General features: G+C 36.5%; 1 protein-coding gene across 1 annotated transcript; it reads right to left on the minus strand.

Annotated features, from left to right (window-relative positions):
- Positions 1 to 1,350: 1,350 nt before the first annotated feature.
- Positions 1,351 to 27,023, minus strand: vbp1 (von Hippel-Lindau binding protein 1). Its single transcript, XM_051935120.1, has 6 exons — positions 26,902 to 27,023; positions 20,933 to 21,057; positions 20,446 to 20,512; positions 15,451 to 15,549; positions 6,556 to 6,694; positions 1,351 to 4,711 (listed from the first exon to the last, which is right to left on the minus strand). Exons 1-6 carry the CDS (start codon positions 26,980 to 26,982, stop codon positions 4,635 to 4,637), a joined length of 588 nt encoding a protein of 195 aa, XP_051791080.1. The 5' UTR covers positions 26,983 to 27,023; the 3' UTR covers positions 1,351 to 4,634.
- Between the last annotated feature and the right edge of the window lie 665 nt (positions 27,024 to 27,688).

Consider the following 27,688-nt stretch of genomic DNA (forward strand, 5'->3'; position numbering starts at 1 on the left):
GTCCTGGTGAGCCGCAGTGGCTACAGGTTTTCATTCAACCCAATTGCTTAATTAGAAACCAATCATTGCCAATCTCAGACCTTATTTAATTTTATGGCTTGTTAGTCTGTGCAATGTAAGGCTTTTATATCGTAGATTTTTTTCCTTTCCAAGGATATCATCCAAATGATTTGAAGCCTAAAACAGATCATTTTCAGTCTGTCACATTTTTCTATTAAGTGTTTTATTAAATCAAACCGTGCATGATGAACACACACAGATGTAATTGGAAAAAAGCTAGCTGGAGAACTGCTGGCTACTTTGTCTTTTACATCTTATTGCTAATAAGGAGCAATTAAAACACTGAATGCAGCAGTTTAAGATTGAAATAAGCAATTAAGGTTGGAGAACCTTAACAAGCGAGACCATTAAAATGAAGCATTAAAATGTCACTTAAGCAATATGTGCTTCATCAGCAATAATTGAGTTCTCGTTAAGGAACTGGGTTGGAACAAAAACCTGCACATACTGTGGCACTCCAGGACCGACGTTGCCTAGCCCTGATCTAAATGATGTTCAAGTAAGACCACAAGTTTCTAGGGCAAATGAACAGAGGCCATGCTGATCCAATATCACTAAAAACTCGAGAGATAACGAACAACCTTCTAATTTTATATAATGCAACTGAAAGTGAAAAATGTGTTACAAAAAAAAAAATGTTTTAAAACTCATCAGTTTTTTATGACCCCTTCTTACCAGTTAAAGGGAATCCGAGTCTGGAGGAGCCGTGCTTCAAGCTGCAAATTCAGAAGGATGTCTTAGGAGTCCTGGCTCTTACTGCCATACAGGGCTGCCGGATAAGAAAACTCACACCCCCATAACCTTGAACTGGATTAAGACGGTTTGAATGAACAGTGAAAAGAATTTCTGTCCTTTCTTTTATGAAAACAAAAAAGGACAAATAAATTGCACTGAAAAAAACTGCTAAAAACCAAGCAAAGGACATACAATCATTCACTGGAGATGGAAGTCTATACCTGGAGTGTTGTGATCGACATTTTTCACAAATATATAACTGTAACAAACTAACAATCAGACGTACACCTAATCAACTCAGATAACATTATTTTTTGGTCTCAAGAAATTAACCAGTGGCCAACTTTATAAAGCTTACATACACACAAAAACAAGCTTGAAATGCTCGCATACAACTTACCACACAAACACTGAAAACGTGATATGAAAGCTTGCGTCAATGTACGCTAACGCAGACCCATATGCAACATCTCAGAGGAACTCAGAAATGACAACATCCTTGATCAAGCAGAGAAATGCAGCTACAGCAGCTAAATGACAACTCACACACATAACTTATCACACCAAGAAATTATTAGAATGTGTGTTAACATGACAAACATACTGCACCACAAAAGTGATCATTATGATATGCAGACTGTATTTCAGTTCTCTTTTAAGGGGTACAATGCTGCACATTTACACTGAAGAGGTTTTCTGTTTCTTCATCACTTTATATAGCCTACCTAAGGTCATTTCTTAGGGAACTGGCAGACGGCTCAGGAATATTTCAGCCAAGCATCACTCCATCATGATTGCTGTAGTGGAAGCCAATAACAGAGTTTTCGTACGGTACGACTGCACATACTTGTTTTTGGCAATATAATGAGGCAATCTGCAGCAGTGTTCAGTTCTTCTAATGTAATCAGATCACTTTACTGCACTGCATGGCCATTAACCTGAAAATTCCTCCAGGGGCACTGTACAATGGCTGACCTTGCACTCTGACCCCCAGACGTCATGCAAAAAGACGATTTCCCCTCGGATACTAACAAAGTAAACCAAATATTGCAATTAGAGCAGCTAGCATGAGTGATGCTGCTTTTTATTGTCAATAAGCTGTTACATTCCATTACCTCACAATTCATATGTGATGCCAAGATGAGACTCACAAACATCAAGTCTGCATGGCCAGGGTCAACCCGTGATTCATTTATTTTGAGGCAAATTACAGAAGCTTTGGTAAAAATAATGGTACTGTACTTGGTGGCTGACTTGCTGGGAAGATAACTGGCCGAACCTTTAGCTTTTCATTTTTTATACTATTCATTGTATCAGCAACCACATCATTACATGTGCCAAGTGATAGAGGCCACCTGCTCAGACACTGACACATTTTCTGGTAATATTATCCATGTGTTTTGTGGTCTGGAACAGATTTGCATCTCTTGGTCCTTCCCCTTCATTTCATTTACAGTATTTCAAAACATTGTTTTAACACAGACACTTTCAGATGCATATAAAATGTGCATAAACATTTGTCCAGGAAGAATGAAAGCACTAACAAGTCATATAATTAAATACTAAGTTTCATTATCTGCTAGGCCTGGCTTCTAATTATGGAGCAGGTTTAAAATGAAAACCTGCACCTACTGTGGTCCTCCAGGACCAGAGTGGAGTACTCTGCTTTAGGCAAATAATGAGGCTTAACTAAGAATTGCAGGACAACATCCAACTGCCAATGACTGCCTTGCCTAAGAGCTAATATCCAGCCATTCTCAAGCTTGATCGGTACAGTTCATGGACACCAGGCCAAGGCATAAGCCAGATGTGATGAGAAAAAGGCAAGGACGTCGCTCCAAAACAGGGCTCACTTAAATATGCCAATACTGGTCACTCAATAGCTGATCTGAAAGCAAACACAGTGTCCGTGATGAAATTCCAAGCAAAATCATACTTGGAGTCACTGTGAGACAGTAACACTACTTACTTTGTCGAAATAAACAAGTAAAAGGTACATAGGCTATTACATTAATTTTCCATTTTTAAATTCATGGGGGCTTATAAGCCACTATGATAAAAAATTTTGAAATGTGAGTTGTGAAACAGTGTAAGGCATCAAGAAGGCAAACAAGCTATTTTATTCTCCCACTAATAATTTACTACTGCACTGTACTGAATTTGACTGTAATGTAGTCACAATACTCAGAAATGTTGGCAGCTTTCAGTGGTGCCATTATTTTATAATAATTAAATATGAAAATTATTTTTGTTTTTCTCATGTTGTAAAGCTGTTGAAAAGCACCCAGTTAACAATTATTTTAATAATCAGATGTGAACAGCACTGCAGTCATTACCTCTGCATAATACTGTGGCACCTGTGCAAAGACATAAATGACCAATTTGAAATATCGTTCAAAAAGAAATAATGACATTTAACAAGTATATTAAAGTGACAATGCTCTAATATGGAGTCCTAGAATGCTAGAATTAAGCCAATGTTTTATAAAACCTTTAGAATGTCAAAGTAAACAATACAGAAATAATTTTGAATTTCAAATATGAAATTCTGAACTTAAAATAATCTTAAAAGGAGAAATTCTTCTAAAAATGGTTTCAGGTCAAAAGTCAGAGCTATGGATTTCCAAGCCAATGTGTGTCAAAAACTGTCTAACCGAGTTCTGCAATGTATTACCACAAGATGGCAGCAAGACATGCTAAAATGAAATGTGTCCAAAATCAACACTGGCGATTTTATGCTCCCCCTCCCATGTACTAAATCTATAGATACTCTCTGTAAAATCTATGCCAGTCGCAACCCATCAGGATATAATACTGCAAAAACAAGAGGTACTTTTAAGGCATTTAACACGTTAGATTTGAATAACATTTAAAGCACTTGAAAGACAAAATATCTTGATGAATAACACAATAAAAGCAAATCTCCTAGGGAACTGTAGGTATTACACTGTAGTCCTTTGATAGGTCAGCAGTATACTCTATTGACTGTCATAGAAATCGCTTTTTTAGATCAGATTATATTTATCAATTGCTGTAATTTGTCAATGCCAAGAACAAAATATAAGGTAGTCAGTCCTATGTGGTCTGTCTCTAAGGCTCAGTGACAGTATGGGTGCTAAATATATAAATACAGCATTTGTACACCTGTGTATTATACACAGTATATCACAGAACGATGGAGGGCACTGAAAAAGTAAAAGTAAGGGATCCACAAGACACAGACAATGGGTGTAAGACATATTTAAAATCATGACAATTGAATTATGAATTTATCCAGGCATTTATAGAGGGAGTGGTGATGTTTATTAAAAAGGGACAGTCTTGAACACTGTCCATCCAGCAGGCCTTCATGATGGGACAGAATTAGTTGACTTGGGATTTGACATGTTATTAGAATATCAGCTATGTTCTAAGCAATTTTCACGTAATATAAAAAAATACATTATCAAGACCATGCCTTAAACCAACACAGCTTTGCCATGTTTTGTCCCTAAACAAATAAATACCACATTTGAAGTGCTACAGCTAATCCTATAAATATGCAAAACATGGGAGATGGGGTGAGGGGGGGGAACAGTTGCCAAGAAATCCTGTGGACGGCTGACCAGGAAAAAAATCATGTGGCTGCAGCAAACAGCCAGAGATCCCAACCGCATGACAAATCAAAGTAGCCTCCAGAGTTTTTTCAATGTGCATCACAAGGACTGCACGTGCTGCTCCTTGTTTTTTCCCTGTTTCTATTTGCTTTTGAAGATGTGTAAATCAGTCTGAACAAAACATAAAAAAGCTATTGATTTTTTTCCCCAGACAGACAGAATGATTGGGCTCCGGGTGAACCTTTAAGACATTTCACTGTTTTTGGAGGGGTTATCTTTGTTCCTTCTTTTCACATCCCAATTGTAGACACGTGCCATATCTTGGAAAAGAAGGTTAAGGCAAAAAAAAAAAAAAAACAAACACAAAAATAACATGCAGGCTTACAACAAATTAAATCAGTTTCTAGGGTTACATCAAACTCAAAACTCTTGGCTGACGACAATTCCAAACTTCGGAGAACACTGTGTGAAAAACAAACGCCAAAAACCCCTGTTCAGTGAGTTTTACCCAATTGTTTTGTGCCATTGCATAAAGCCTAAATGAAATCAATTTCATTTTTGATTTATAGTTTTAAATTAAATTGTAAAACTTCAAGTTGATGAAAAACCCCTTTTGTTATTGAAGTCAGACTTAATTAATTAAAAGGACATTAAAAAAGCAGACAATATATAAAAAAATAAATGATTAAAACATTAATTAGACTGACCAAAATATGTGATTTTCATCTACAATCTGAATAAGCATTTGTCATTCGTCATAGTACTAGGGTGTTGTACCGTGTTAGCCATTATGAATGTAGTGAAAAGTCAAGCAAAATAACACCTTTAGTTAGCCAATAAAATATATCATTTTGCTTGACTTTTCACTATATTACTGAAAATTTCTAACAGTGAACATTCTTCTATTTTCAATTAAAACATAATATTAGATAACAAGAACCTTATGGAAAGGAAAAGCCAAGATTTATGGTGGTTTCATTTATTTATTAGAAACAATTATAACATGCCTTATGCCCTGTCTAAAAAAGTGTCCCTCTGTCTAAACAACTGGTGACACCATATTTAGCATCAATAACTAACTTTAAATCTGCTTCAACTCAGTGGTATTTGGCCATTCTAAAAAAAAATCTTTTTATGTGATCTGAACTGTGAGTATAGACAAAGAAAAACATTAAGGATTTCCAATAAAAAAGGCAAAATATATAGCCTGCTAGGCTACACTTGAATTTTAGCTGATATTCTTCTGCAGAAACTTCTGATACAAAGAAAAAGATAAATCATGGTTACTTCAATAATAGTAATCATCAAGGCCCAGAAATGCCATGTATCAAAAAAGCATGATACTACCACCACTATGATTGTCAACTAGAACGAAATTCTTCCTGTACAATGGAGCGTCAGAATTTTCATCCCATCACAAGAAGGCTCATGTTGGCCAAACAAAATGACACCTACATTTTGACAGATCTGAAGAGAACATACATTCTTATCAGGGAACAATGCTTTCTGCACTTCTACTATATATCCTACTTTTATTTAGCATTTTTTCTGACAGTGAAGTCAAACTCTGGAACTCTGAGGCAACAGCTAGAGATGTGTATGCTTCTTTGCATTTAGTGTTCGTGGGTACATCATAAACAAAACTCTACACAAGGTTGTCGTCTGGCACAGGAGGATACCAAGAATGAAACCAGTGCTCTCCAAAAAGAATATTATTGCTTGTTAAAAAACATTTCTATTATCCAAAAAGTATTGGAAGAATATTCTTTAAACAAATAATAGAAAATGATACAAATGAGAAACGTTTAGTTAAAAAGCTTTTTTGCAGGAGTAAATAACAGCTTAAGATGTGATTTTTGCATCCCCAAAGGTTCAACTGCTCTACCGAAAAAAAATGATCTTACTAATATTTTGTAAAGCATACATTTAAAACTTTTAATGACTTACCTCTATCAAGTTATGGTAAGTTACTTGCTGCTCAAGAATTTTCCAAGATATTGCACTACACTACAAAATAAAGGCATATGAGGAGATGCATAAAAAGATTATGATCTAGACCACTGCCCTTTTTTCATGTATATTCTCAAGAGACATATGGTGGAAGTGCACATTTACACTGAAATGTGCCTATACCTGGTCAGAAAATAGACCTGTAAAAGGATACTGACTTCAGTAGTAGTGCATTGGTCTCGGAGGAAATCCAAATCTTCTCCAAGTGAGTCAAGATTACGTGTAGCTGTAGCCAAATTCTTCTCTAGGAGGGCTTGTGCTTCATCAATGTCATACTCCAACATTACATTAGCCTAGAGATAAAAAGAACATTTGAATACTGTACAAATCAACAGGGAAATAAAATATATGCATGATAAATATTTCAATGTATAACATTTATTTCTGACGTCAAAGAAGCTAAACAGAGGAACCTTTAGAGGCAAATCATGCTCAGATCACAATAACAATACAAACTTGCAAGTCCTACTCAAGTCTGTGACACTGCACACAGAATGTCTAACAAGCTGAACATTTCTTTTATACGACATTCTTTAGGTTAATCAGGGGTTCGCTTTTGAAAAGAATCTGAATAACGCTGGCAGAACTTTTTCTTATAGGGGAATAGTCATATTTTGTTATTTTTAAATGGTGGAAAGTGGTCTTTCAAATGGGGGCTTGGAAAATTGTGGTGTAAAACATAGCAGATGTATTCATAAAAATCAGCAGAAAATATCCGACCACTGGTCTAGTATTGAACTGATGGTCATTGCCAAGAAAATTGGGGCAACTACACTCATATAGTATATGATTTTAAGTTTTTATTAAAATGAATTAAGTTTTTTTTCGTGTCTATCAACTCTGAATACGTAAATGTGTTGCTTAAGGGGGGGGGGGGGAATGGTCTTGACTTTTCTTACCACCTCACTGACTTGCACTGCATAGCATTGACTGCAAAAAGCTTGAACCAAAAATGCAAACACATGAGAAAAAAATTGATGGTCATTTTAATGCAGAGAATAAATGAGGGTTGTAGCCTTGATGTCTGAAGCTCTAAACTGGAAAGTTTGAGATGCACATGAGCAAACACACCAAGTGACCACTGGGATAATAGAGCTAGCCTCTTTCATCTAAAAAGGTAAACAAAATTTCACATACTGTATAAAAAAAAAAAAAAAAAAAAAAAAAAAAGAAGAAGCACAAGACAACAAAATGTAAGGGATGTTATTTAAATTTAGCTGGACATAACTGCTGATGCGAGTTGCACATGTTTTCAGCTAGTCACCTGCATCAGAAAACAAGCCCAACCAAAGGTCAAAATTTTAAGAAGAAGGTGTCTGTGGTTTCTCTACACATAAGCACATATTGAAATAGATGTTTTTAAAGATTTGTTTTGGCCTTCACCTTGTATTACACATGGCTAACATGTGAAATGTCATTCATTGTATGTCAGTCATCAATAAACACTTGTTTTAGCACAGCTTAGTACTAATAAAGTAACGTAGATCTTCTATGTTCAATATATTAAAATAAAAACGCTTATGCTAAATAATCATCTGTAGATGTTGCCTCTGAGCATGGCTGTTACTGCACTGACTGAGCATCACATTATGACTGACTGGTCTTCAGTCAAGGATGCAAGCAGTGATAACAATCCCACTGAAACTAAATTATCAGAATAATCTTCACTCACTAAAGAAATGAAAACTTATAAGATCTGCTATTTGTTTCCAAAATAACTTAATAAATTGTAACAATCAGTTAAAATATCTTCCATTCCAATTAAAATAAGTACAGATAAAGAGTATTATGCAACAAATAAACAAAACTGGGCAGAAATCATACTTAACAGGCTATACCTAAGCTTACACATGTATCTACACAGTTAAATTTTTCATAGGCTATGTGCACAAAGACAGCATGAGAAACACATACTTACAGTGCATCCAGAAAGTATTCGCAGCACATCACTTTTTCCACATTTTGTTATGTTACAGCCTTATTCCAAAATGGATTGCATTCATTTTTTTCCTCAGAATTCTACACACAACACCCCATAATGACAACTTGAAAAACATTTACTTGAGATTTTTGCAAATTTATTAAAAATAAAAAAATTGAGAAAGCACATGTACATAAGTATTCACAGCCTTTGCCATGAAGCTCAAAATTGAGCTCAGGTTCATCCTGTTTCCCCTGATCATCCTTGAGATGTTACTGCAGCTTAACTGGAGTCCACCTGTGGTAAATTCAGTTGATTGGAAATGATTTGGAAAGGCACACACCTGTCTAGATAAGGTCACACAGTTGACAGTTCATGTCAGAGCACAAACCAAGCATGAAGTCAAAGGAATTGTATGTAGACCTCCGAGATAGGATTGTCTCGAGGCACAAATCTGGGGAAGGTTACAGAAAAAGTTCTGCTGCTTTGAAGGTCCCAATGAGCACAGTGGCCTCCATCATCCATAAGTGGAAGAAGTTCGAAACCACCAGGACTCTTCCTAGAGCTGGAGGGCATTTAAACTGAGCGATCGGGACAGAAGGGCCTTAAGTCAGGGAGATGAACAAGAACCCGATGGTCACTCTGTCAGAGCTCCAGAGGTTCTCTGTGGAGAGAGGAAAACCTTCCACAAGGACAACCATCTCTGCAGCAATCCACCAATCAGGCCTGTATGGTAGAGTGGCCAGACGGAAGCTACTCCTTAGTAAAAGGCACATGGCAGCCCGCCTGGAGTTTGCCAAAAGGCACCTGAAGGACTCTCAGACCATGAGAAAGAAAATTCTCTGGTCTGATGAGACAAAGATTGAACGCTTTGGTGGGAATGCCAGGTATCACGTTTGAAGGAAACCAGGCACCGCTCCTCACCAGGCCAATACCATCCCTACAGTGAAGCATGGTGATGGCAGCATCATGCTGTGGGGATGTTTTTCAGCGGCAGGGACTAGGAGATAAGTCAGGATAAAGGGAAAGATGACTGCAGCAATGTAGAGACATCCTGGATGAAAACCTGCTCCAGAGCGCTCTTGACCTCAGACTGGGGCGACGGTTCCTCTTTCAGCAGGACAGCGACCCTAAGCACACAGCCAAGATATCAAAGGAGTGGCTTCAGGACAACTCTGTGAATGTCCTTGAGGGGCCCAGACTTGAATCCAATTGAACATCTCTGGAGAGATCTTAAAATGGCTGTGCACCGACGCTTCCCATCCAACCTGATGGAGCTTGAGAGGTGCTGCAAAGAGGAATGGGCGAAACTGGCCAAGGATAGGTGTGCCAAGCTTGTGGCATCATATTCAAAAAGACTTGAGGCTGGAATTGCTGCCAAAGGTGCATCGACAAAGTATTGAGCAAAGGCTGTGAATACTTATGTATATGTAATTTCTCAGTTTTTTATTTTTAATAAATTAGAAAAAAGCCTCAAGTAAACTTTTTTCACGTTGTCATTATGGGGTGTTGTGTGTAGAATTCTGAGGAAAAAAATGAATTTAATCCATTTTGGAATAAGGCTGTAACATAACAAAATGTGGAAAAAGTGATGCGCTGTGAATACTTTCCGGATGCACTGCATATTAACAGAATTTTGGACAAAGCTGGGGTATATTGGCCATCTATGACGAAGTCTGCCATAAAAAGAATTATTCCACTGGAAAGTGCAAAATCAACCCAGAACTCTGCTTCACTGAATCCAGTTAGCTTCTGTTGCCCAGTACTTGGGTGGGTTTTCCTTTTAGGAGCTATGATTCTGGACACCTTGGTCAATATAAAGGTACAGTTTACTTAAGCAGTAGCTTTGATATTATAGCTAACTAAAACTAAAGTGATCAAAGGCGAGCGGCAGGCTTGTTGGCACCCAAAGGGCTTGAATTTTATGTGTAGTGAGGATGGGGTTGTCCAATAACAGTTCAACAGTTTGCTATATAGCCAGCAGACAGATCTTGTGTACTCACTGCTTCTACTCTGATGTCGCAATGGGCAGGATAGGTTTAATTTTCCTTATACAAATTCATTACACAACTCAAAGAAATCACTACAGTCAACTCAAAGAAATCAGCAATAGCAACGTTTTATTTAGCCGTCACCAATAATCCAGTCATCTTATCGGTATCAAAAACAGTATTCAGGTTTCACAGGAAAATGTGATATACAATCAGCCAGGCAAGAAACAAAAAAACTTTACTTAGGCTTACTCCATACTTCAGTGACCTTCTATTTTACATGGCATGTACTGTATGCTGCAACCAGACATGACTTCTTCCAGTACGATCTTTCTGCTTGCATCTAGTCACAGCAATCTAAGTAATATTCGTAAAAGGGTAGACACACTTATTGCACCAATAAATAACAGTGCTTCCTTTTGCATGTACAGATTTGCAGGTTTAAATGTGTTCACAAGTTTTCCCCTTATTTTTAGCATAATGGTAAAACAGTTTTATTAAATCCACACCAGAAGAAGAATTTCACCTGGAATTCTGGACTAACCAGCATATCACCCTTTCCTAATGTAGATATAGTGATTTTCTGGATATTAGATTGGCATACCACATGTTTATTTTAGCATACCAAAGTACCTCATTGACAGAGCTCAACATTTAATTTCTTCAATTAAGAATCCTGAATTCATGCCACATGAGGATGCCACCAACTCTGGGGTATAAATGTGCATGTGTGAGAAAAATTGAAACTAACTGTTTACCTACAATTGTCCATTAAAGAACGAGTTCCATAATATAACAGAGATCTCCTATGCTGGATTACACACATTGCCTCCAAAAATGGCAGGATTTTGGTACAGTAAACAAATACTGGCATTCACGTATCAAATGCAACCATGCTTGTTTAACTGTATTGATTGTCCAATAGCACAACTGGTCTTTGTTTACTTACCAACAGGTTTTTTGTTTTGTTTTGCTTGCATGCTAATGGAACTGAAGGTAATAGCCTGATTCCAAAAGCTACTAACTTTCAAAGTTACCTGTCTTTCCTCTCTCCAACTCTAATGAAATTTCATATGCCAAATAAAGCTAACTTTTGGGATTTACCAGTAACCAAATACTTACAAAGTGATGGACAAAAATATTAAATATCAAGGGGGGGAAAACATACAAATTATACATCAAATAAAAGCTAGGAAACTATTTTCATGGAACATTAAAAATAAAAGTTATATCCTCTAAATGTTTTTAGACATGATATAAACCTTTATATCTTGTTTGTGGTGTGACATCAGCGTGGGTTCATTTATACAATAGTAATTGCCTAAACACCAGATAGTTATGCACAAACCTTAAAGAACAGGCTTAAGTGGTCAAAGAACATGTGGCTTGCCACAGCTTGCTTAAAATATGAAAATTTTATAAGTTTGTGCTTTTACACCTAAAAAAATCAGCATACAGCACAGACTGGTAATGATATTTCAACCTCTTAATCCATTTTCAATTAGATAGAACTTTCTTTTAGAACAATATATCATGGCCTTAACTGTATAAGCCCAGAAGTGTATAAGAAAAATATAGTTCTTAATTTAAAATATTAGAACATTATGAAAACTTTGATGAGAACATGCTTTTCAGCTCTACAAAACTTGACAATTCTGCCAACATAACTTCTCCAAAATAACATTGAGTTAAGAAAGTCTGTAGAGTTCAACTGTCTACCACACTACTTGGTTAACTTATTCCATGTGTCTATGGTTATCTGCTTAAAGAAAGACTTTCCAATGTTTAAACGTACTCACATATACGATACACTTCCATCTCTGTCATTGTGTGTTGTTAAAAAACTAATTTTAAAGTGATAGCCTGGATCCAATGTAATGTATTAATCCCTTTCATAGTTTTAAAAATGTCAATCATGTGACATTTCATCAAATTAAATTGAAAAGGTTCTACTCCTTTAGTGTTTCCTCCTAATTCTCAGGTTTTGGAACCAGCGTCATTGCTCTTCTCTGGACTTTTTCAAATGCTGCTACTTTTTTGTGGCCTAGAGAACAAAACTGCATGCAGCACTCCAGTTGAAGCCTCACTAGTATGTTATATAGCTTAACCTTAGCCTCCTTTAGGTTGCACTCTAAACACTGTACTATATAACCTAGCATTCTGTGTTAGCCTTCTTAATAGCATTTCCAAGATCCTTCTCATAAGGGGTGCTTTCAAGTTTCAGACCTTCCATTGTGCACTCAAATCTAATACTTTAACTTCAGATGTGTAGTATCTTACATTTTAACACTAAATTTTTAATTGCTACAAACCTTCCCAAGTCTGCATTCTGTGCAAGTCCCACTGCAATTATTTGGCAGATTCTTAACTAATCTGCCATTCCACTTATTTTGGTATTATCTACAAAGTTAACCAGCTTGCTATTAATATTCATATCCAGATCATTTACATACAGTATATTTAAAAACAGCAACATTCCCAGTACTTACCCTTGAGGGACATTGCTTTAAACATAATTTTGATAAGGTCCTCACACCATAACCTTTTGCCTCCTGTGCTTGAACCAATTTTGCACAATCTACATAGTGCACCCTAAGGCTCACTTCTTTAAGTGTTTTTTTTTTGTTAAACTAACCTCTTATGTATTATCTTGATAAAAGTATATTAGTAAAAACACAACCTCTCCATTTAGAACCCATGCTAACTGATAACTAACACACCTTGCTCTTGCCATGTGATTCTCAATCTTTTCCTTAATAATTCCTTCAATTAATTAATCTGTGAAGCATGCTAATAAGCTTATCAACCTCTATATTTACTTGGATCACCTTTTTATGTTACAGGATAACATTTACTATCTTCTAGTCCTTATGAATTTCCCCAGAGCAGAGGGAAGGGTGGGGCGGTTATATAAGTACTCATTAACGTCCATAAGCATGAGGGTAAATGTTATACAGTTTGTTTGGTTTCACCCCTTCTAATCCAAGTAGCATTTCTCACTCTACAATTTCTATATTACTGTCTCATTGGCTGTTCCCATTACTGTTGGAAGGTTACCCACTTCCACATACATGAAAACTAAAGTAAAATGCATGTTCAGAGTATTTCTTGTTTCACTGCCTGTGCCTTTTAATTCGCCTTTAGTGTTCCTAATACACTTCACCTCCTTCTTTACTGCTTTTAAATACAAAACAACTGTAAGCTTTCCTAATATCCTTTTTAACAGCTGCTCTTATAATTTCTTACAGCTTAATTCTGGGATTAACTTCTCCTGCATTATACAGAACGTAAAACATAATTAAATCTTTACCAGTGCTCCTTCTTTCACTGTCTCCATAATTAAAAGCTTATCCCAATTTATCCCTTTCAGACTTTACCACATCTGTTGAAACATTGCCCTGCTAAATTTAAATTTAACAGTTTGAGTTTCTGCATAAGTGGTCTGCCAAAATACTACATAATGCTCCCACTAACTTGTTTTATTTTAGCTATTCCTAGTGTTAACAAACATTAAAAATATAATTACTTATTTTATTTTGTCTCTTTACATTTGGTATAGTAATGTCTTAGTTACTGTATGTATTTGTTTTTACACTAGTGTGTGTCCCTTTATATGCAAGCCTGGCATATTCTATATGATCACCCCCATTCCCTAGTCTAAACAATCCTCGACTAACCTACTCATATCACCAACCCCCCACCCCACCCCGTACACACACACACACCAAAAAACATGATGCCCCTCAGTTTCAAATGTAATCTGTCATGACAGAACAGGTCCCTTGTGGTCCAGAAGGGGTCTCAATACCTCATAAACATATGCTCCTCTGTACTACACCAAAATTTGAGCCATACGTTAAACTTTCTTATTTACTCAGTCTTACCTGAATTGACACATGTTAAAATTTGGATAACAAAATCGACAGACTGCCCCCTATGTATGTCACTAGTTCCAATATGGACAGTGACTATTAGATCCACTCCTCACTCTGGCCAGAAGCCTATTCATCTAGCAAGACTTCTCATCTCTGGAGCAAACCTGCAATTCAACTCCCCAAATGACTGAGTACCCCATTATCACTATCTTTCTCCTTCTTGGGACATGTTTTGAGGTGAACCCCTGGGGATACCTATACCTGCCTACCACCTCAGAGTAATAAGAGTCACTGTCCAGTTCCGCAAGGTGCTGAAAATAGTTTGACACTTAACAGTTCTGCAGTTCGTGTCCCTGTACAGTGTGTACCATTATACTCTGTACTTGTATTCGACATTGACCAACTTCTCTCTACCTCTATGGTCTGGAATCTTTTCTGTCACCTTGGGGGTGCATACTACCTCTCTACAGGTCATCTACGCCAGATGTTCCAATTCTCTATTATTATCCAGGACTAGTTAGTTACTGTCCTGCTGGCTTCTACTACTGCTTGATCCTGCTCCTAGGCCCACACTAGGTGTTTCTTAATGACAAGTCCCTCCCTTGCTTACTTACTTTCAAACCCAAGACCACTTCCTACATTGAACTTAGAGTAAAGGGTTTCCTCCTTATGAATGAGGAGCACCAGCACTTTCCAATATGAGTGCTATGTAATGCTATATCTGTTTTATACTTGAATTTCTTCAAACTAAGGAAACACCCTTAACTTTTACTACTAGCTGCTACAACACTGGCTATTTACTAATTGTCCTGCCAACTTCACTTTCAACTTGGACTACTCCTCACTCCATATGCAGTACAAAGTTTATAAAACAAGTGCCTTTTCAGCGGATCTCATCTTTTCAGTTACCATTGCTCCAATGCAGAAAAACAAAAAATAATTCTAAAGGGAAAAAAAAGCTGTAAACAAAGCCCATTAGCAGCAATCAAAAGTAAAGATTTTAGGAGCAAACATTATCTTTTAATTAACTCCCAAATAGAAGTAATATGTAACACTCAGCAATATTCAGAAAACTCTTATTCCAGTTCACCAAGCAAGGATAACATCAGAACAGCCTCTGCTGAACTATCATTCTCATAAGTTGACACTTTTTCAGTGCTGTACTCCACATATAGAAAATATCTATGCATATTTCATTCATATTTCAAAGAAAAACATACTATGTATTATCTTTCTTTGAAAAAATAACAGTAACGTCTTACCCCCAACCATAAGCACACTTTGTCTGTGGGACGAACCGAGGCTTTGCAGTAAAGATTATCTGCCAACAGATACCTGGTTTCCATAGGCTCAGTGCTGTCCTACAATAGAAAGCGACAAAAAAAATTCATCAGCTATGATTGTCAAAAATCCATTCATTTTTTTGTTAAAACTCATGATTAATTTTCAACATTATGATTATTAAATACTGTATAATTTTTTGAGCCTTTCATACCTAGTACAAATTAAAAAGATCTTTATAAAAGTTGTAAAAGTACTTGCGATGAATAAAATGATATGTAAAATACAAAAACTAACTCAATTCAGAAAAGCTTACAATAATTGCAGAACTGACAACTTTCAGAAAGAATGAACTAAATTATAAAATATTCATGAAGTAAATTACAAAAAAAAGGTATTTACAATTTTTTTGTTTTGCAGTTTAAATTTTCACATATTCAGTAAACAGTTTAAAACTGATCCACAACCATATAACAATATATCTAAAGTAGTGGGAAGTGAACCCTGCGGAGTCCACTTTACAGTATGGTAAAATCATGGAAATGTTCGGGAACTTTGCCATACTCCATGAAATACATCACAGAGTTTCAGTCTTGGGGAACATTAGCCATGCCACGAAGCAGCCACATGAGACTGGCTCATTCCATTGTTTAAAGCTGCAGCTCTAGGTGCAGTGAGAATGCCTTTTTTCTTTCTAATCTCAGTGCAGATGCTTTGCATTTTTTTCTCCCATGAAGAAGAAAAAAAGCATTTTGAACAGTAACAAATCTTTCATTATTTCATAGGGTTGCATGTGCTTTTTTTGTGGAGGGGTTCTTTAAGGCTTGTTTCGCATGGTAGCTCCAGCATATAGCTAATTATGCATGCAAATGCAGAGGGATCAGTGTTGTATATCCATTGGTAGTACTCATAATATTCTTATTATGGTCAGTTAAATGTACCCCCCAAATGAAAATAGTGTAAAGATTTTTTAATCATTACTAATTTTTTTTTTTTTTTTTTTTTGAAAACAGCATATTTTTGATGAAAATGGAAAACATATAAAGTTGCAGAAGTTGCTTAATTATAATTGAGATAAGAACAATTCTTTCAAAATGTCCATGTGAAAATTACAGCACGGTACTGAAACTGTGCTCATTTCAATTAACAGGACATCAAACATTCATTTTCTATTGTTGTAGGGGCCTGGGTGTGTTTCCTTTAAATTTCACTACAAAAGGATCCTCACTCCGCAGACCCACATTATGCACTGTGCAGTGCATATCAAGTTTGTTTTGTTATCGTTACATAAAAATTATATTTAACAGTTGGGAAATATCAGAAAACCCAGTGCCATTACTGTTTAGTGCTTTGAACAGCACGATTAGTCTGAACTATACAGTGTGCAGTGGTAGCGCTGCTGCCTCTCAGTAAGGAGATCATGGGGTGCACATCCCTAGGTCCTCCCTGCATGGAGAGTGCTTTGAGTAGTAAGAAAAGCGCTATGTAAGTGTAATAATAAAGAAATTAAACTATGAATAGTTTTAGCATCATTTTAAGATCACTTCTTTCTCAAAACTTGGATCATATACTGAATTTATCCTTATGTCTGTAAGTCTTCATGAGTAAAGGTGACTGTTATATAGGTAAACAACAAAATAATATATAGAAAATTAAAGTGTTGACTGTAAGGAAACTTTACTTTCAATTTAACATGCTGTTCCTGTTTTATAATAGTAGGTGCTAGCTGTAGAGTAACTGTCAATTCATCACAAAGCATATTTAGTCACACATCCTTACTGATCAATTAAGAGTATCCCCAAAAATTCTATGTGCACAATACTTGCTTGACATTACTTCAAAGTGTATTAACATGGTGAATTACAGATGCCTCTGACATGCAAATAATACTGATAGACTATTTTCTATCATATTTCACATGTGTCACAGATTATAACCCTGCATGAATGAGTGTTAGGGTATGTGCAAACACTCTCTGTGATGGACTGGTGTCTGCCCTGTAACTTATGCTACAATGATAGCTTATGTGTTTGAAGTATTAAAAAGTACATGCAAAGTTCTGTATACTACTACAACAGAATACTGTTATTTTCCAGATTATTGTGGAATACTGAGAATGTTTGAATGCTTTAATTTCAAGAGCTGCTATGCATGTTTATGAAATTAAGCAAATTAACTTTTGAATTCCAAAGGTAGAATACCACTGAAAAAACCATTAAATGAAGCTAATAAGTAATGTCCATTTCTCTTTACTAAACCTACACTGTGGACATAAAAAAAATACATAGGTTTTTTAACACATATATGGTTAAACTGAAATAAAGATTGTAAAACTGTGCTTTATATGACTAAGTGAAATTCTCTTAATTATGTATATGAAAAAACATTTTCATCTTGGTGTTAAATCTGCATGTCTGATTTGTAATTCTCTTAATGATAAAGTGAAAATTAAAAAAATTATGCTGTATACACTCTGCAGTAACAGAATGTAACAGACTTAGCATAAAAAGAATCTTAGACAAGATTTTTATAAACACCGGTGGAAAGACTTGAACTAAAACTGCTCACTGGGCTAAAAATTGTGTGAGATATATTTTTTTCCTGAATGACAAAAATGTGATTTACTAGTTAACACTCTGATTGGGCAGATCTACAGCACATCACATAAGGTAAAGTGAGTCTTATATGTAAAGCATAAACCACCTAAAAAAAAAAATAGTTTTGATAGCAGGAGCAGATCAATGTGCAACCCTGAAGAGACTGTGCTCTCAAAGTACAAATGCTTGCAACAAAATTGCAAGTGTTCATTACTGTTACTAAGGCACTCTTTAAAAAAATATTTTCTAACTCTAGCCAATTAGTTGTGCATAGAAGCACAGTTTCTTAAATTTGACTGTACTTTGCTTTATATAATTTTCTTTACTTTTCAAACTTTGCCCCAGACCTTCCATAATATCAGTTTACCCTACCTTTACTACCCAGTACTGCTGGAAGGTGACTTAGGAGGTTTAAAGGTAACTCACCATCCAATCATAAAGCAAATCAGATTAATTTATTAGGCTGCTGTGAATTTTTGAAAGAAGCACATTACAACCAAGTTGTCTATGATATGTGTTTGTTTACTTCTGCAAAAGCTTCTTTGGTACCCTAAGCTTGCATTACTCTCGCGGAGCAATAAATGACTTTGAAGCAGTGCAAAACCTCAGAAGCAGTTTTGTAAATAGTCACATGCTGTGAGTCACTTAAGGTGACAGCTCCAGGAGTGGCAAGATTTTAGCTTTTGCAGTCATTAAATGTGACATGCATTCCATCAAATTAACTACTAGTTGTTTCAAGATGTAAATAGGACATTGCATTTAGGCATTAACTTGATCCCCAAAAGCACACAAATTCCTGCAATTCTCACTGTTTTTCAATAACTCAACTTACAATGCAAGGTAAACAATAGTGTTCTGACAGCCTACTTATTTTAACAGGTTAGAAAATTTACACACTGCATGCCATTCAGCTGAATTCAAGGCCTTAGTTTACTGCTTTGAAAGCTGCAGCATTTAAAATTTTACTTATTTGAAGAAAGAGATTGCTTTTTTTATTGATATTAAATATTTTTTTTTAACAACGAGACATTCAAAAAAGAGGTAATGATACAATGAGATTTCATCTGTTAGTTGGGAACACAAAATACATTTTCTATTCTGGTTCTATTAAATTATGTAATTCAAAACTGTGCCAAAACAGAATATTAGCATGGTGGCAGTTTTAAGATTCAAATGTTGTAGTAAACAATCTATATTCTATATTTATGGGTATATATGTATTTCACGACAAGACTGCAAGATCTCCTCAACAAAGTCAAATCTAAAATTTGTACTGTATATATGCCTTTTTTGTGCATATTCATTTTAAGAAATGCATGTATTCTTTTTTTTTGTTTAAAACTAAGGGTCTTTGTACCCTGCGCTACGCCAACCACTTTGTGTCTCTGCCGCACACGTTGTAAACAGGGGGGCTGAACGCACCCCAAGGAGATGCGATCACTCCTCCAACACCCCTCTTAAATGGTGATACAATGGGAAACAGTTTCTTTTTTTTATATATAACCTCCTCTTTGCTCAATCAGCTGCTGGCTGGCTTTTGCTACCGTGCCACGTGATCTGCATTTCGCACGGCACACTACTGTCATATCACCTATGTCCATATATTCAATCTCTTTTCGCTTTTACCTTTTCATCAATAACGCATTGAATTTTGATTCCGTGTTTGGAATTACATTGTGACAACGCAACGTATAACTGCCCATGAGTGAATATAATTTCTTTCTCTCTACAAGAAATGTGTCTGACATAACCAGCCAGGACTTTTCCAAATCTCTTTGCATAAGCACTTGTATTGTGGGGCTTCCAGCCCCGGGCGTGGTTTCATCACTTGGCACGAAGACTTGTCTCGAGGGACGTGAAAGTGTCTCTGAGACAATCACGTCTCGTCTCCTTCCAAGATTTTTTTTTTTATAATAGATATAAAAATATTTATTGGTATTTATTGCTAATATTTTGTTATTTATAGGTGTAAAGCTCCAAGGGGTCAGCAACCAATACACCCTTATTGATCAAAGTTTTCTACAAGAAACACCACCAGAATTCCCACTTCATCATATCAAAGCCATCAGCATCCTTCACTGTAGAGATGGTGACAGTTGCAACATTGGCAGTCTTCAGTTTAGACCCAATCATGCTATATATTTCAATTCCAGCTGAAAAGCCCAGATTTACCAAGCATGATGAGTGGTTGAAAATAGCCTTCAAACTGAGTGAAAAAGATAAAAGCTGTTCTTTCAGCTAGACATCCAAGAAATATTTTTATAATATATTTGCTCATAAACAATTTCATTTGTAAAACAGATTAGTTTGAAAACAGGAATTCTCACCAAAAACATTATGAGACAAACATTTTGTTTATGCAAAATATGAATATAATACCTTTTTCTTCTGCATGTGCTTTAAAATTTCTAATGTCTGTTTAATCTGTGGGATCTGGTTCTTTAATCTGTAAGCAAAAAAGTTAACAGGAAAAACTGTTATACAATAATAAAGTGAAATGTATTCAAATCCCCCAGATAAAGGGTGTAATAAACAGCCAATAATTTACACTGCAAACATTACTCGTGCACCGGATTCCTTACAATCTGATCAAAAATTCACAGATTTGAAGTCTAACTTTTGAACAAAAAAAGAAAAAACAGCAAAATGACCATAGAGTCACAAACACATTACTGGGATTTTAAATGAGAGAAGTGTTTTTTGGTATAACTATGGAAAGCATAACACTGTATATTGTAAAATGCAGTACTTTTGATGCGCTCTTCACGGTCTCAAATACAGCATTGTCTACAATGAATACTAATTACAGGCTTACTGACTCATGTCAGCTTTGAGTTCTCAGATTCACATAGGTTCAGATCTCTACCTTAGTTTCTTTTGCACAAGATTCAGCTCCATAAACTTATATTTCTGATACTGTTCATCCAACTTTCTAAGAACTGCATCAGCTGTCTCATTTCCAGGTTGTTTCATAAATGCATCCACATCCTCCTGATAAATAAAATAAAAAAAAGATATTTCAAATGTATCCTAAGAAAACAAATCTGTTTGGAGCATAAAAGTCATGAATATAGGAAGTGTCAGCCAAACAAATTCGACAGTTTTCTACAAATTCTAGAGGGGGCTGGGCGGTCTCGTGGCCTGGAACCCCTGCATTTTATTTTTTTCTCCAGCCATCTGGAGGTTTTTTTTTTTTTTTTCTGTCCTCCCTGGCCATCGGACCTTACTTTTATTCTATGTTAATTAGTATTCCCTAATTTTAATGATGTATTTTGTCTTTTTTCTCTTTCATCATCATGTAACACTTTGAGCTACATTGTTTGTATGAAAATGTGCTATATAAATAAATGTTGTTGTTACAGTTATACAATAGAAATCAATTACATCTGTAATTTAATTTACATTCACATACAACACACTGAACTGAAAACACTGCGTGTAGAAGAAGATGGCAGAAGCAAATAACATAAAATTGTAAGATATTTGGCGAACATACACAACCAAGGAGATATAATGAATTAGATATTTTTTAAGAAAGCAGACATGACTTCAGCACTTTGAAATGGTTTAAATAAAACTAGACAGCTCTAACAAGTGGAAACAATAAACCTGAATTTAATGTAAAATTGTTATAAAACCATACATTTGGAACATGAATTCTAAAGGGTAACTATAAATGTGTTATTTACATGATAATTCAGACCAAATGAACAAAACAGAATTATAGCAAAAATAATCTTGCAATCAAACTGGAACTAAAGTGTTAATGGAGGTCACACTATCTTTTATGACAAAGTTCAACCCAAGAAACATTCATGCAGTGGAACCTCGGGTCACAACCAAAAAAGTTCGGCAAACTTTTAAACCTGTTCATGACCACACACTCGGGTGACGAACAAGCCAGTTTCCCTTACGGTTCGTATGCGCCAATGATTTCCGCATGTGTTCAGTCTCTCCCTGTACATTGTTCTCGGTCAGACGTGCGTGCATTCACTGTGAACTCTTTGTGCTCTATTTTGTGTGCTTTTGCATTAATATTGCAATTAACCATGGCCTCTAAGCAAGTGAAGAGTGGTAGTGTTGATGAGAAGTAAGGTTCGAAGAAAATTGAAATCGAATTAAAGAAAGAAATTATTGAAAAGTATGAGCATGGCGTTCGTGTTACTGATCTTGCCACCGAGCACAAGAAGTCAAATTTTGACTATTCTAAAGCAGAAAGAGGCCATTAAAGCAGCTGATGTTGCAAAAGGAGTTACAGCGTTAACCAGGCAGAGGCCTCAAGTGCTGGAAAAACTGTTGCTAGTGTGGTTGAACGAGAAGCAACTTGCAGGGGATTGCGTAAGCGAGGCAATGTTATGTGAGAAAGCCAGGAAGATTCAGGGTGATTTGCTGCAAAACTATCCTTATACGAGTAGCTAGTTCTTCCTACTCACTACCTTCATGCCAGAACTCGCCTCATGCAAGGTTAGTTTTCTTGGTTGTTTATGGTTCGTTTGTATATAAATTAAGGATTTTTAAAATTTTCATTTTTTTCCCCTGTGCTTAAAACTCATTAAAAAAAAAATGTTTACAGCGAGCGGTTCATAAGGCTATTGCGTGAACTTGTAATGTTAGTTTTCTCTGTTCAATGTTTTTTCAGTGGTATTCAATGTTTTTACATTTAGTTTACTATTACACTGTGCATTCTATGGTATAATTAACTATTTTTGTGCTAAAAAATCTTTTAAAAAAAATATATTTACATACAGTTTGTATGGTCTGGAACGGATTAATTGTATTTACATACAATCCAATGGGAGAAATTAGTCCAGGTCACAACCAAATCGGGTTGCGACCAGAGTTTTGGAACGAATTACGGTCGTGACCCGAGGTTCCACTGTATACTGTAAAAAGGAGTGCTACTAAAAAATGACAATATTCCATAAGTCATCACTTTTGAAACTGTTAATGCTAAAAGCATTAAGCTTTCATCAATTGTGTTTATGTATTAGACACCTTTAACAACTAAAATAGATAGCCCACAGTTGCAAATTTGCCAATTTATGGCTTTCTGAAAATTGTATCAAAAATATCTTTCATGCTGAAGAACAGCAGTGGCCCTCTGTATCTCTACACTAAACCACACCAGATCTTTCAGATTTGAATAGGTATTGCTATATTTCATTAGCAATCAGACATCCTTCTGAAAGAAATACAAGTTTTTTACTTGTTATGCAATAAAAAAATGGAAAATAAAATCAATTTATGTCTATGTACAGTGCATCCGGAAAGTATTCACAGCGCATCACTTTTTCCACATTTTGTTATGTTACAGCCTTATTCCAAAATGGATTAAATTCATTTTTTTCCTCAGAATTCTACACACAACACCCCATAATGACAACGTGACAAAAGTTTACTTGAGATTTTTGCAAATTTATTAAAAATAAAAAAATTGAGAAAGCACATGTACATAAGTATTCACAGCTTTTGCCATGAAGCTCAAAATTGAGTTCAGGTGCATCCTGATTACCCCGATCATCCTTGAGATGTTTCTGCAGCTTAATTGGAGTCCACCTGTGGTAAATTCAGTTGACTGGACATGATTTGGAAAGGCACACACCTGTCTAGATAAGGTCCCACAGTTGACAGTTCATGTCAGAGCGCAAACCAAGCATGAATTCAAAGGAATTGTCTGTAGACCTCCGAGACAGGATTGTCTCGAGGCACAAATCTGGGGAAGGTTACAGAAAAATTTATGCTGCTTTGAAGGTCCCGATGAGCACAGTGACCTTCATCATCCGTAAGTGGAAGAAGTTCGAAACCACCAGGACTCTTCCTAGAACTGGCCGGTCATCTAAACTGAGCGATCGGGGGAGAAGGGCCTTAGTCAGGGAGGTGATCAAGAACCCAATGGTCACTCTGTCAGAGCTCCAGAGGTCCTCTGGAGAGAGGAGAACCTTCCAGAAGGACAACCATCTCTGCAGCAATCCACCAATCAGGCCTGTATGGTAGAGTGGCCAGACGGAAGCCACTCCTTAGTAAAAGGCACATGGCAGCCCGCCTGGAGTTTGCCAAAAGGCACCGGAAGGACTCTCAGACCATGAGAAAGAAAATTCTCTGGTCTGATGAGACAAAGATTGAACTCTTTGGTGTGAATGCCAGGCGTCACGTTTGGAGGAAATCAGGCACTGCTCCACACCAGGCCAATACCATCCCTACAGTGAAGCATGGTGGTGGCAGCATCATGCTGTGGGGATGTTTTTCAGTGGCAGGGACTGGGAGACTAGTCAGGATAAAGGGAAAGATGACTGCAGCAATGTACAGAGACATCCTGGATGAAATCCTGCTCCAGAGCGCTCTTGACCTCAGACTGGGGCAACGGTTCATCTTTCAGCAGGACAACGACCCTAAGCACACAGCCAAGATATCAAAGGAGTGGCTTCAGGACAACTCTGTGAATGTCCTTGAGTGGCCCAGCCAGAGCCCAGACTTGAATCCGATTGAACATCTCTGGAGAGATCTTAAAATGGATGTGCACCGACGCTTCCCATCCAACCTGCAAAGAGGAATGGGCGAAACTGGCCAGGGATAGGTGTGCCAAGCTTGTGGCATCATATTCAAAAAGACTTGAGGCTGGAATTGCTGCCAAAGGTGCATTGACAAAGTATTGAGCAAAGGCTGTGAATACTTATGGACATGTGATTTCTCAGTTTTTTTATTTTTAATAAATTTGCAAAAACATCAAGTAAACTTTTTTCACGTTGTCATTATGGGGTGTTGTGTGTAGAATTCTGAGGAAAAAAATGAATTTAATCCATTTTGGAATAAGGCTGTAACATAACAAAATGTGGAAAAAGTGATGCGCTGTGAATACTTTCCGAATGCACTGTATATTAACAGAATTTTGGACAAAGCTGGAGTATATTGGCCATCTATGACGAAGTCTGCCATAAAAAGAATTATTCCACTGGAAGGAGCAAATTTAATTAATCAATGCACAAAATATGAATGTGGACCAACTATTTTAGATGTTAAAGTCATCTGATACTAAATAGCAACCCTTGACAATTTAATGCATCTAGCATTAACAGCTCAAAAGTTATAACTTAAGGAACGCTGTCATTTTTTTTAGTAGCACTCATTTTTACAGTAAAATTAAAGCCACGCCTGCTTTCTAAAGCCTCCATATTTCAGAAACAAAATGTCCATACAAGCCTAAACTTTGACACAAAAGTTATTGGGTACAATGAGTTTTCTGCAAATATGAAGCAAATCAGACAAGGTCATTTTCTAAAATCTGTTGATCTGACAAAGACTTGACTGCTCTGAATTGTTAAATTGTTTACTGGCTTGCAATGCAAGTAGACATGCTGTCATACATACAGAAAAGGATGGCTCTGCCATCTGGTGGTATTACATTGGGAAAGTAAAAATTCACCTAGCATAAAAACTAAAAGTCTACAAGTAAATGCACTGTTTTTCCTGGCAGTGCATGCAACCTGCTACAAGAGACATTGCTACATTAGTGCCTTAAAGTACTTATAACTGACAAATTAATTTATCCATGATTCATAAGAACCACCAGTGTACACCTGTCTGCATGCAGTGGCAGTAAGGGGTCAAGGTACCTGACAATTACTGTACCAATGGGCCACAAGTGGTGGTGCTTTCTGATTTACAAAAAGTGAAGGAAGAACTTTTCATGGATGAACATCACTCACTGAACATGATATATGAAATACACAAAGGTGACCTCAGGAGATAAGCTGACCATGGCGATTCAATTGCTGGTGGGTGACTGACTGCCACACACCAGTAAAAAGCGATACCACAGGAAAAATAAAAGGTGTGTCATACTATATCATTTTCATGTAGTACAGACAACAAACAGCTATGACAAACATGCAAATTTAAACTTTAATAGTGGAAACACATTTGGTTTCCACTATTATTTTACATTCTCTATTCATAGGAGAATAACATCTTAAAAATAGATCACTCACCATGGGAGGTTTAGTATTGAATATTGGGGTGAACAGATTTAACGATTAACAATTAGGAAAGAAACAAAGTATCTGAAACACTAAACCACTACTACTACAACCACTATGTAAAATAAAGACATACTCAGTGATATTGATGACGTTTCTGTGTTACTGCGATGAAGCTACAAAGCGAAAATACGCTACATTTTTGCAATTCGGCTTGCATACTTTTATTCTCTTGTTCCAAAGGCAGTGGCATCGGTTCAGCTAAGACACATAACTTCGTTACCACAAATGCTACGTTTAAACTAACCACACATACACACATTTTTATATATATATATATACATATATATATATATATATATATATATATATATATATATATATATATACACACACATACAGGTATATAATTTATACAAGTGTGTATGTGTAGGTTTATATAATACCTCGCGGAAAAGGGTGTTTACCTTTTTAAAGACAAAAAACTAAAAAAAGCAATGGGAAGCAACATTGTAAAGCCTACTAAAATGTGCTGGAGAGGATACGTACGATATTGGCTCTGTGCACTGCTAACGAATGAGAACACGTACGCCAATTAATTACTATTAGACAGTAACCCGTTATTTTCACTCTGTTTCAAATTCTCTACCACCTTTTAATGAGTTGTCTGCCGCTTCAGTCCTACACGCCCCACGCCGCCTGGAAACCGAGTTGCATTTTGCTCACTCAACTGCCATGTAAGGCTGTGGCCGTTACCCCACAAACCGCAAGCACAAAGACAGTAGACTCAGCAATAGACGCAGCGTTACCATTAAGGGTTCCTATCAAGTGCAAAATCCAACCACCCCGATCATCTTCTTACCACAAATACGGCCTCGGGGATACCCAAATGCTTTCTTTTACTAGAAGAACCCGCATTGCTACTCTCCGTGGTCGCCGCCATCTTGGACCGGTTCCACCCCTCACGTTACGCGAACGTTGAGCGTAGAACGCTTGACTCCGCCCCAAACGGTCCACCACTCAACGGAAAGACTTGTCTGAGTGTGCGCACAGTTTTCTGGGATTTGTAGTTGATAGCTAAATCTCAGTGTAGTGAGATATACTACAGATAGGTTAACCAGTTTCAAAACGAGACACTTACAACTCGTTAATCCGACGAATGTGCTACACGTAATTTAAAGAGCAAGTGATTAGATTTCTTTGCATTAAACGGAACTCCGTGCCTAAAAACAGGACTGTACCGGAAAAGTCTAGATATAGAGTTTACAAATAATAATATTAGATACCGTTTTTAAAATTTATGTTTGATATTATACACCACATTTAACTTCATAATAATCAAGTTCAGATTCAGACATTTGCATAGGGAAAACAGTTTAATAGAGTAGCTTAAGAATAAAACGTGAAACCGCGGACGCATGAAATTAGTTACTGTTAATAAGAAGCGGGATAGAAAGTAGTTTGGAGATCTTTAGAATTCGACCTGATGTTATTTTTTGGCGAATCTGATGTTTAGGATTCTTGGGCTAAATGGCCTATTCTGTTCAAAAGTGTTATGATGTTCTCATATTTGTTATTAAGCTAGGGTGACCATATTTTGATTTCCAAAAAAGAGGACGATCGGCACGGCCTCCAGACGAATTCAGACA

The sequence above is a fragment of the Erpetoichthys calabaricus genome, chromosome 12 (assembly GCF_900747795.2).
Source record: "Erpetoichthys calabaricus chromosome 12, fErpCal1.3, whole genome shotgun sequence".
NCBI classification, from domain to species: Eukaryota; Metazoa; Chordata; class Cladistia; order Polypteriformes; family Polypteridae; genus Erpetoichthys; species Erpetoichthys calabaricus.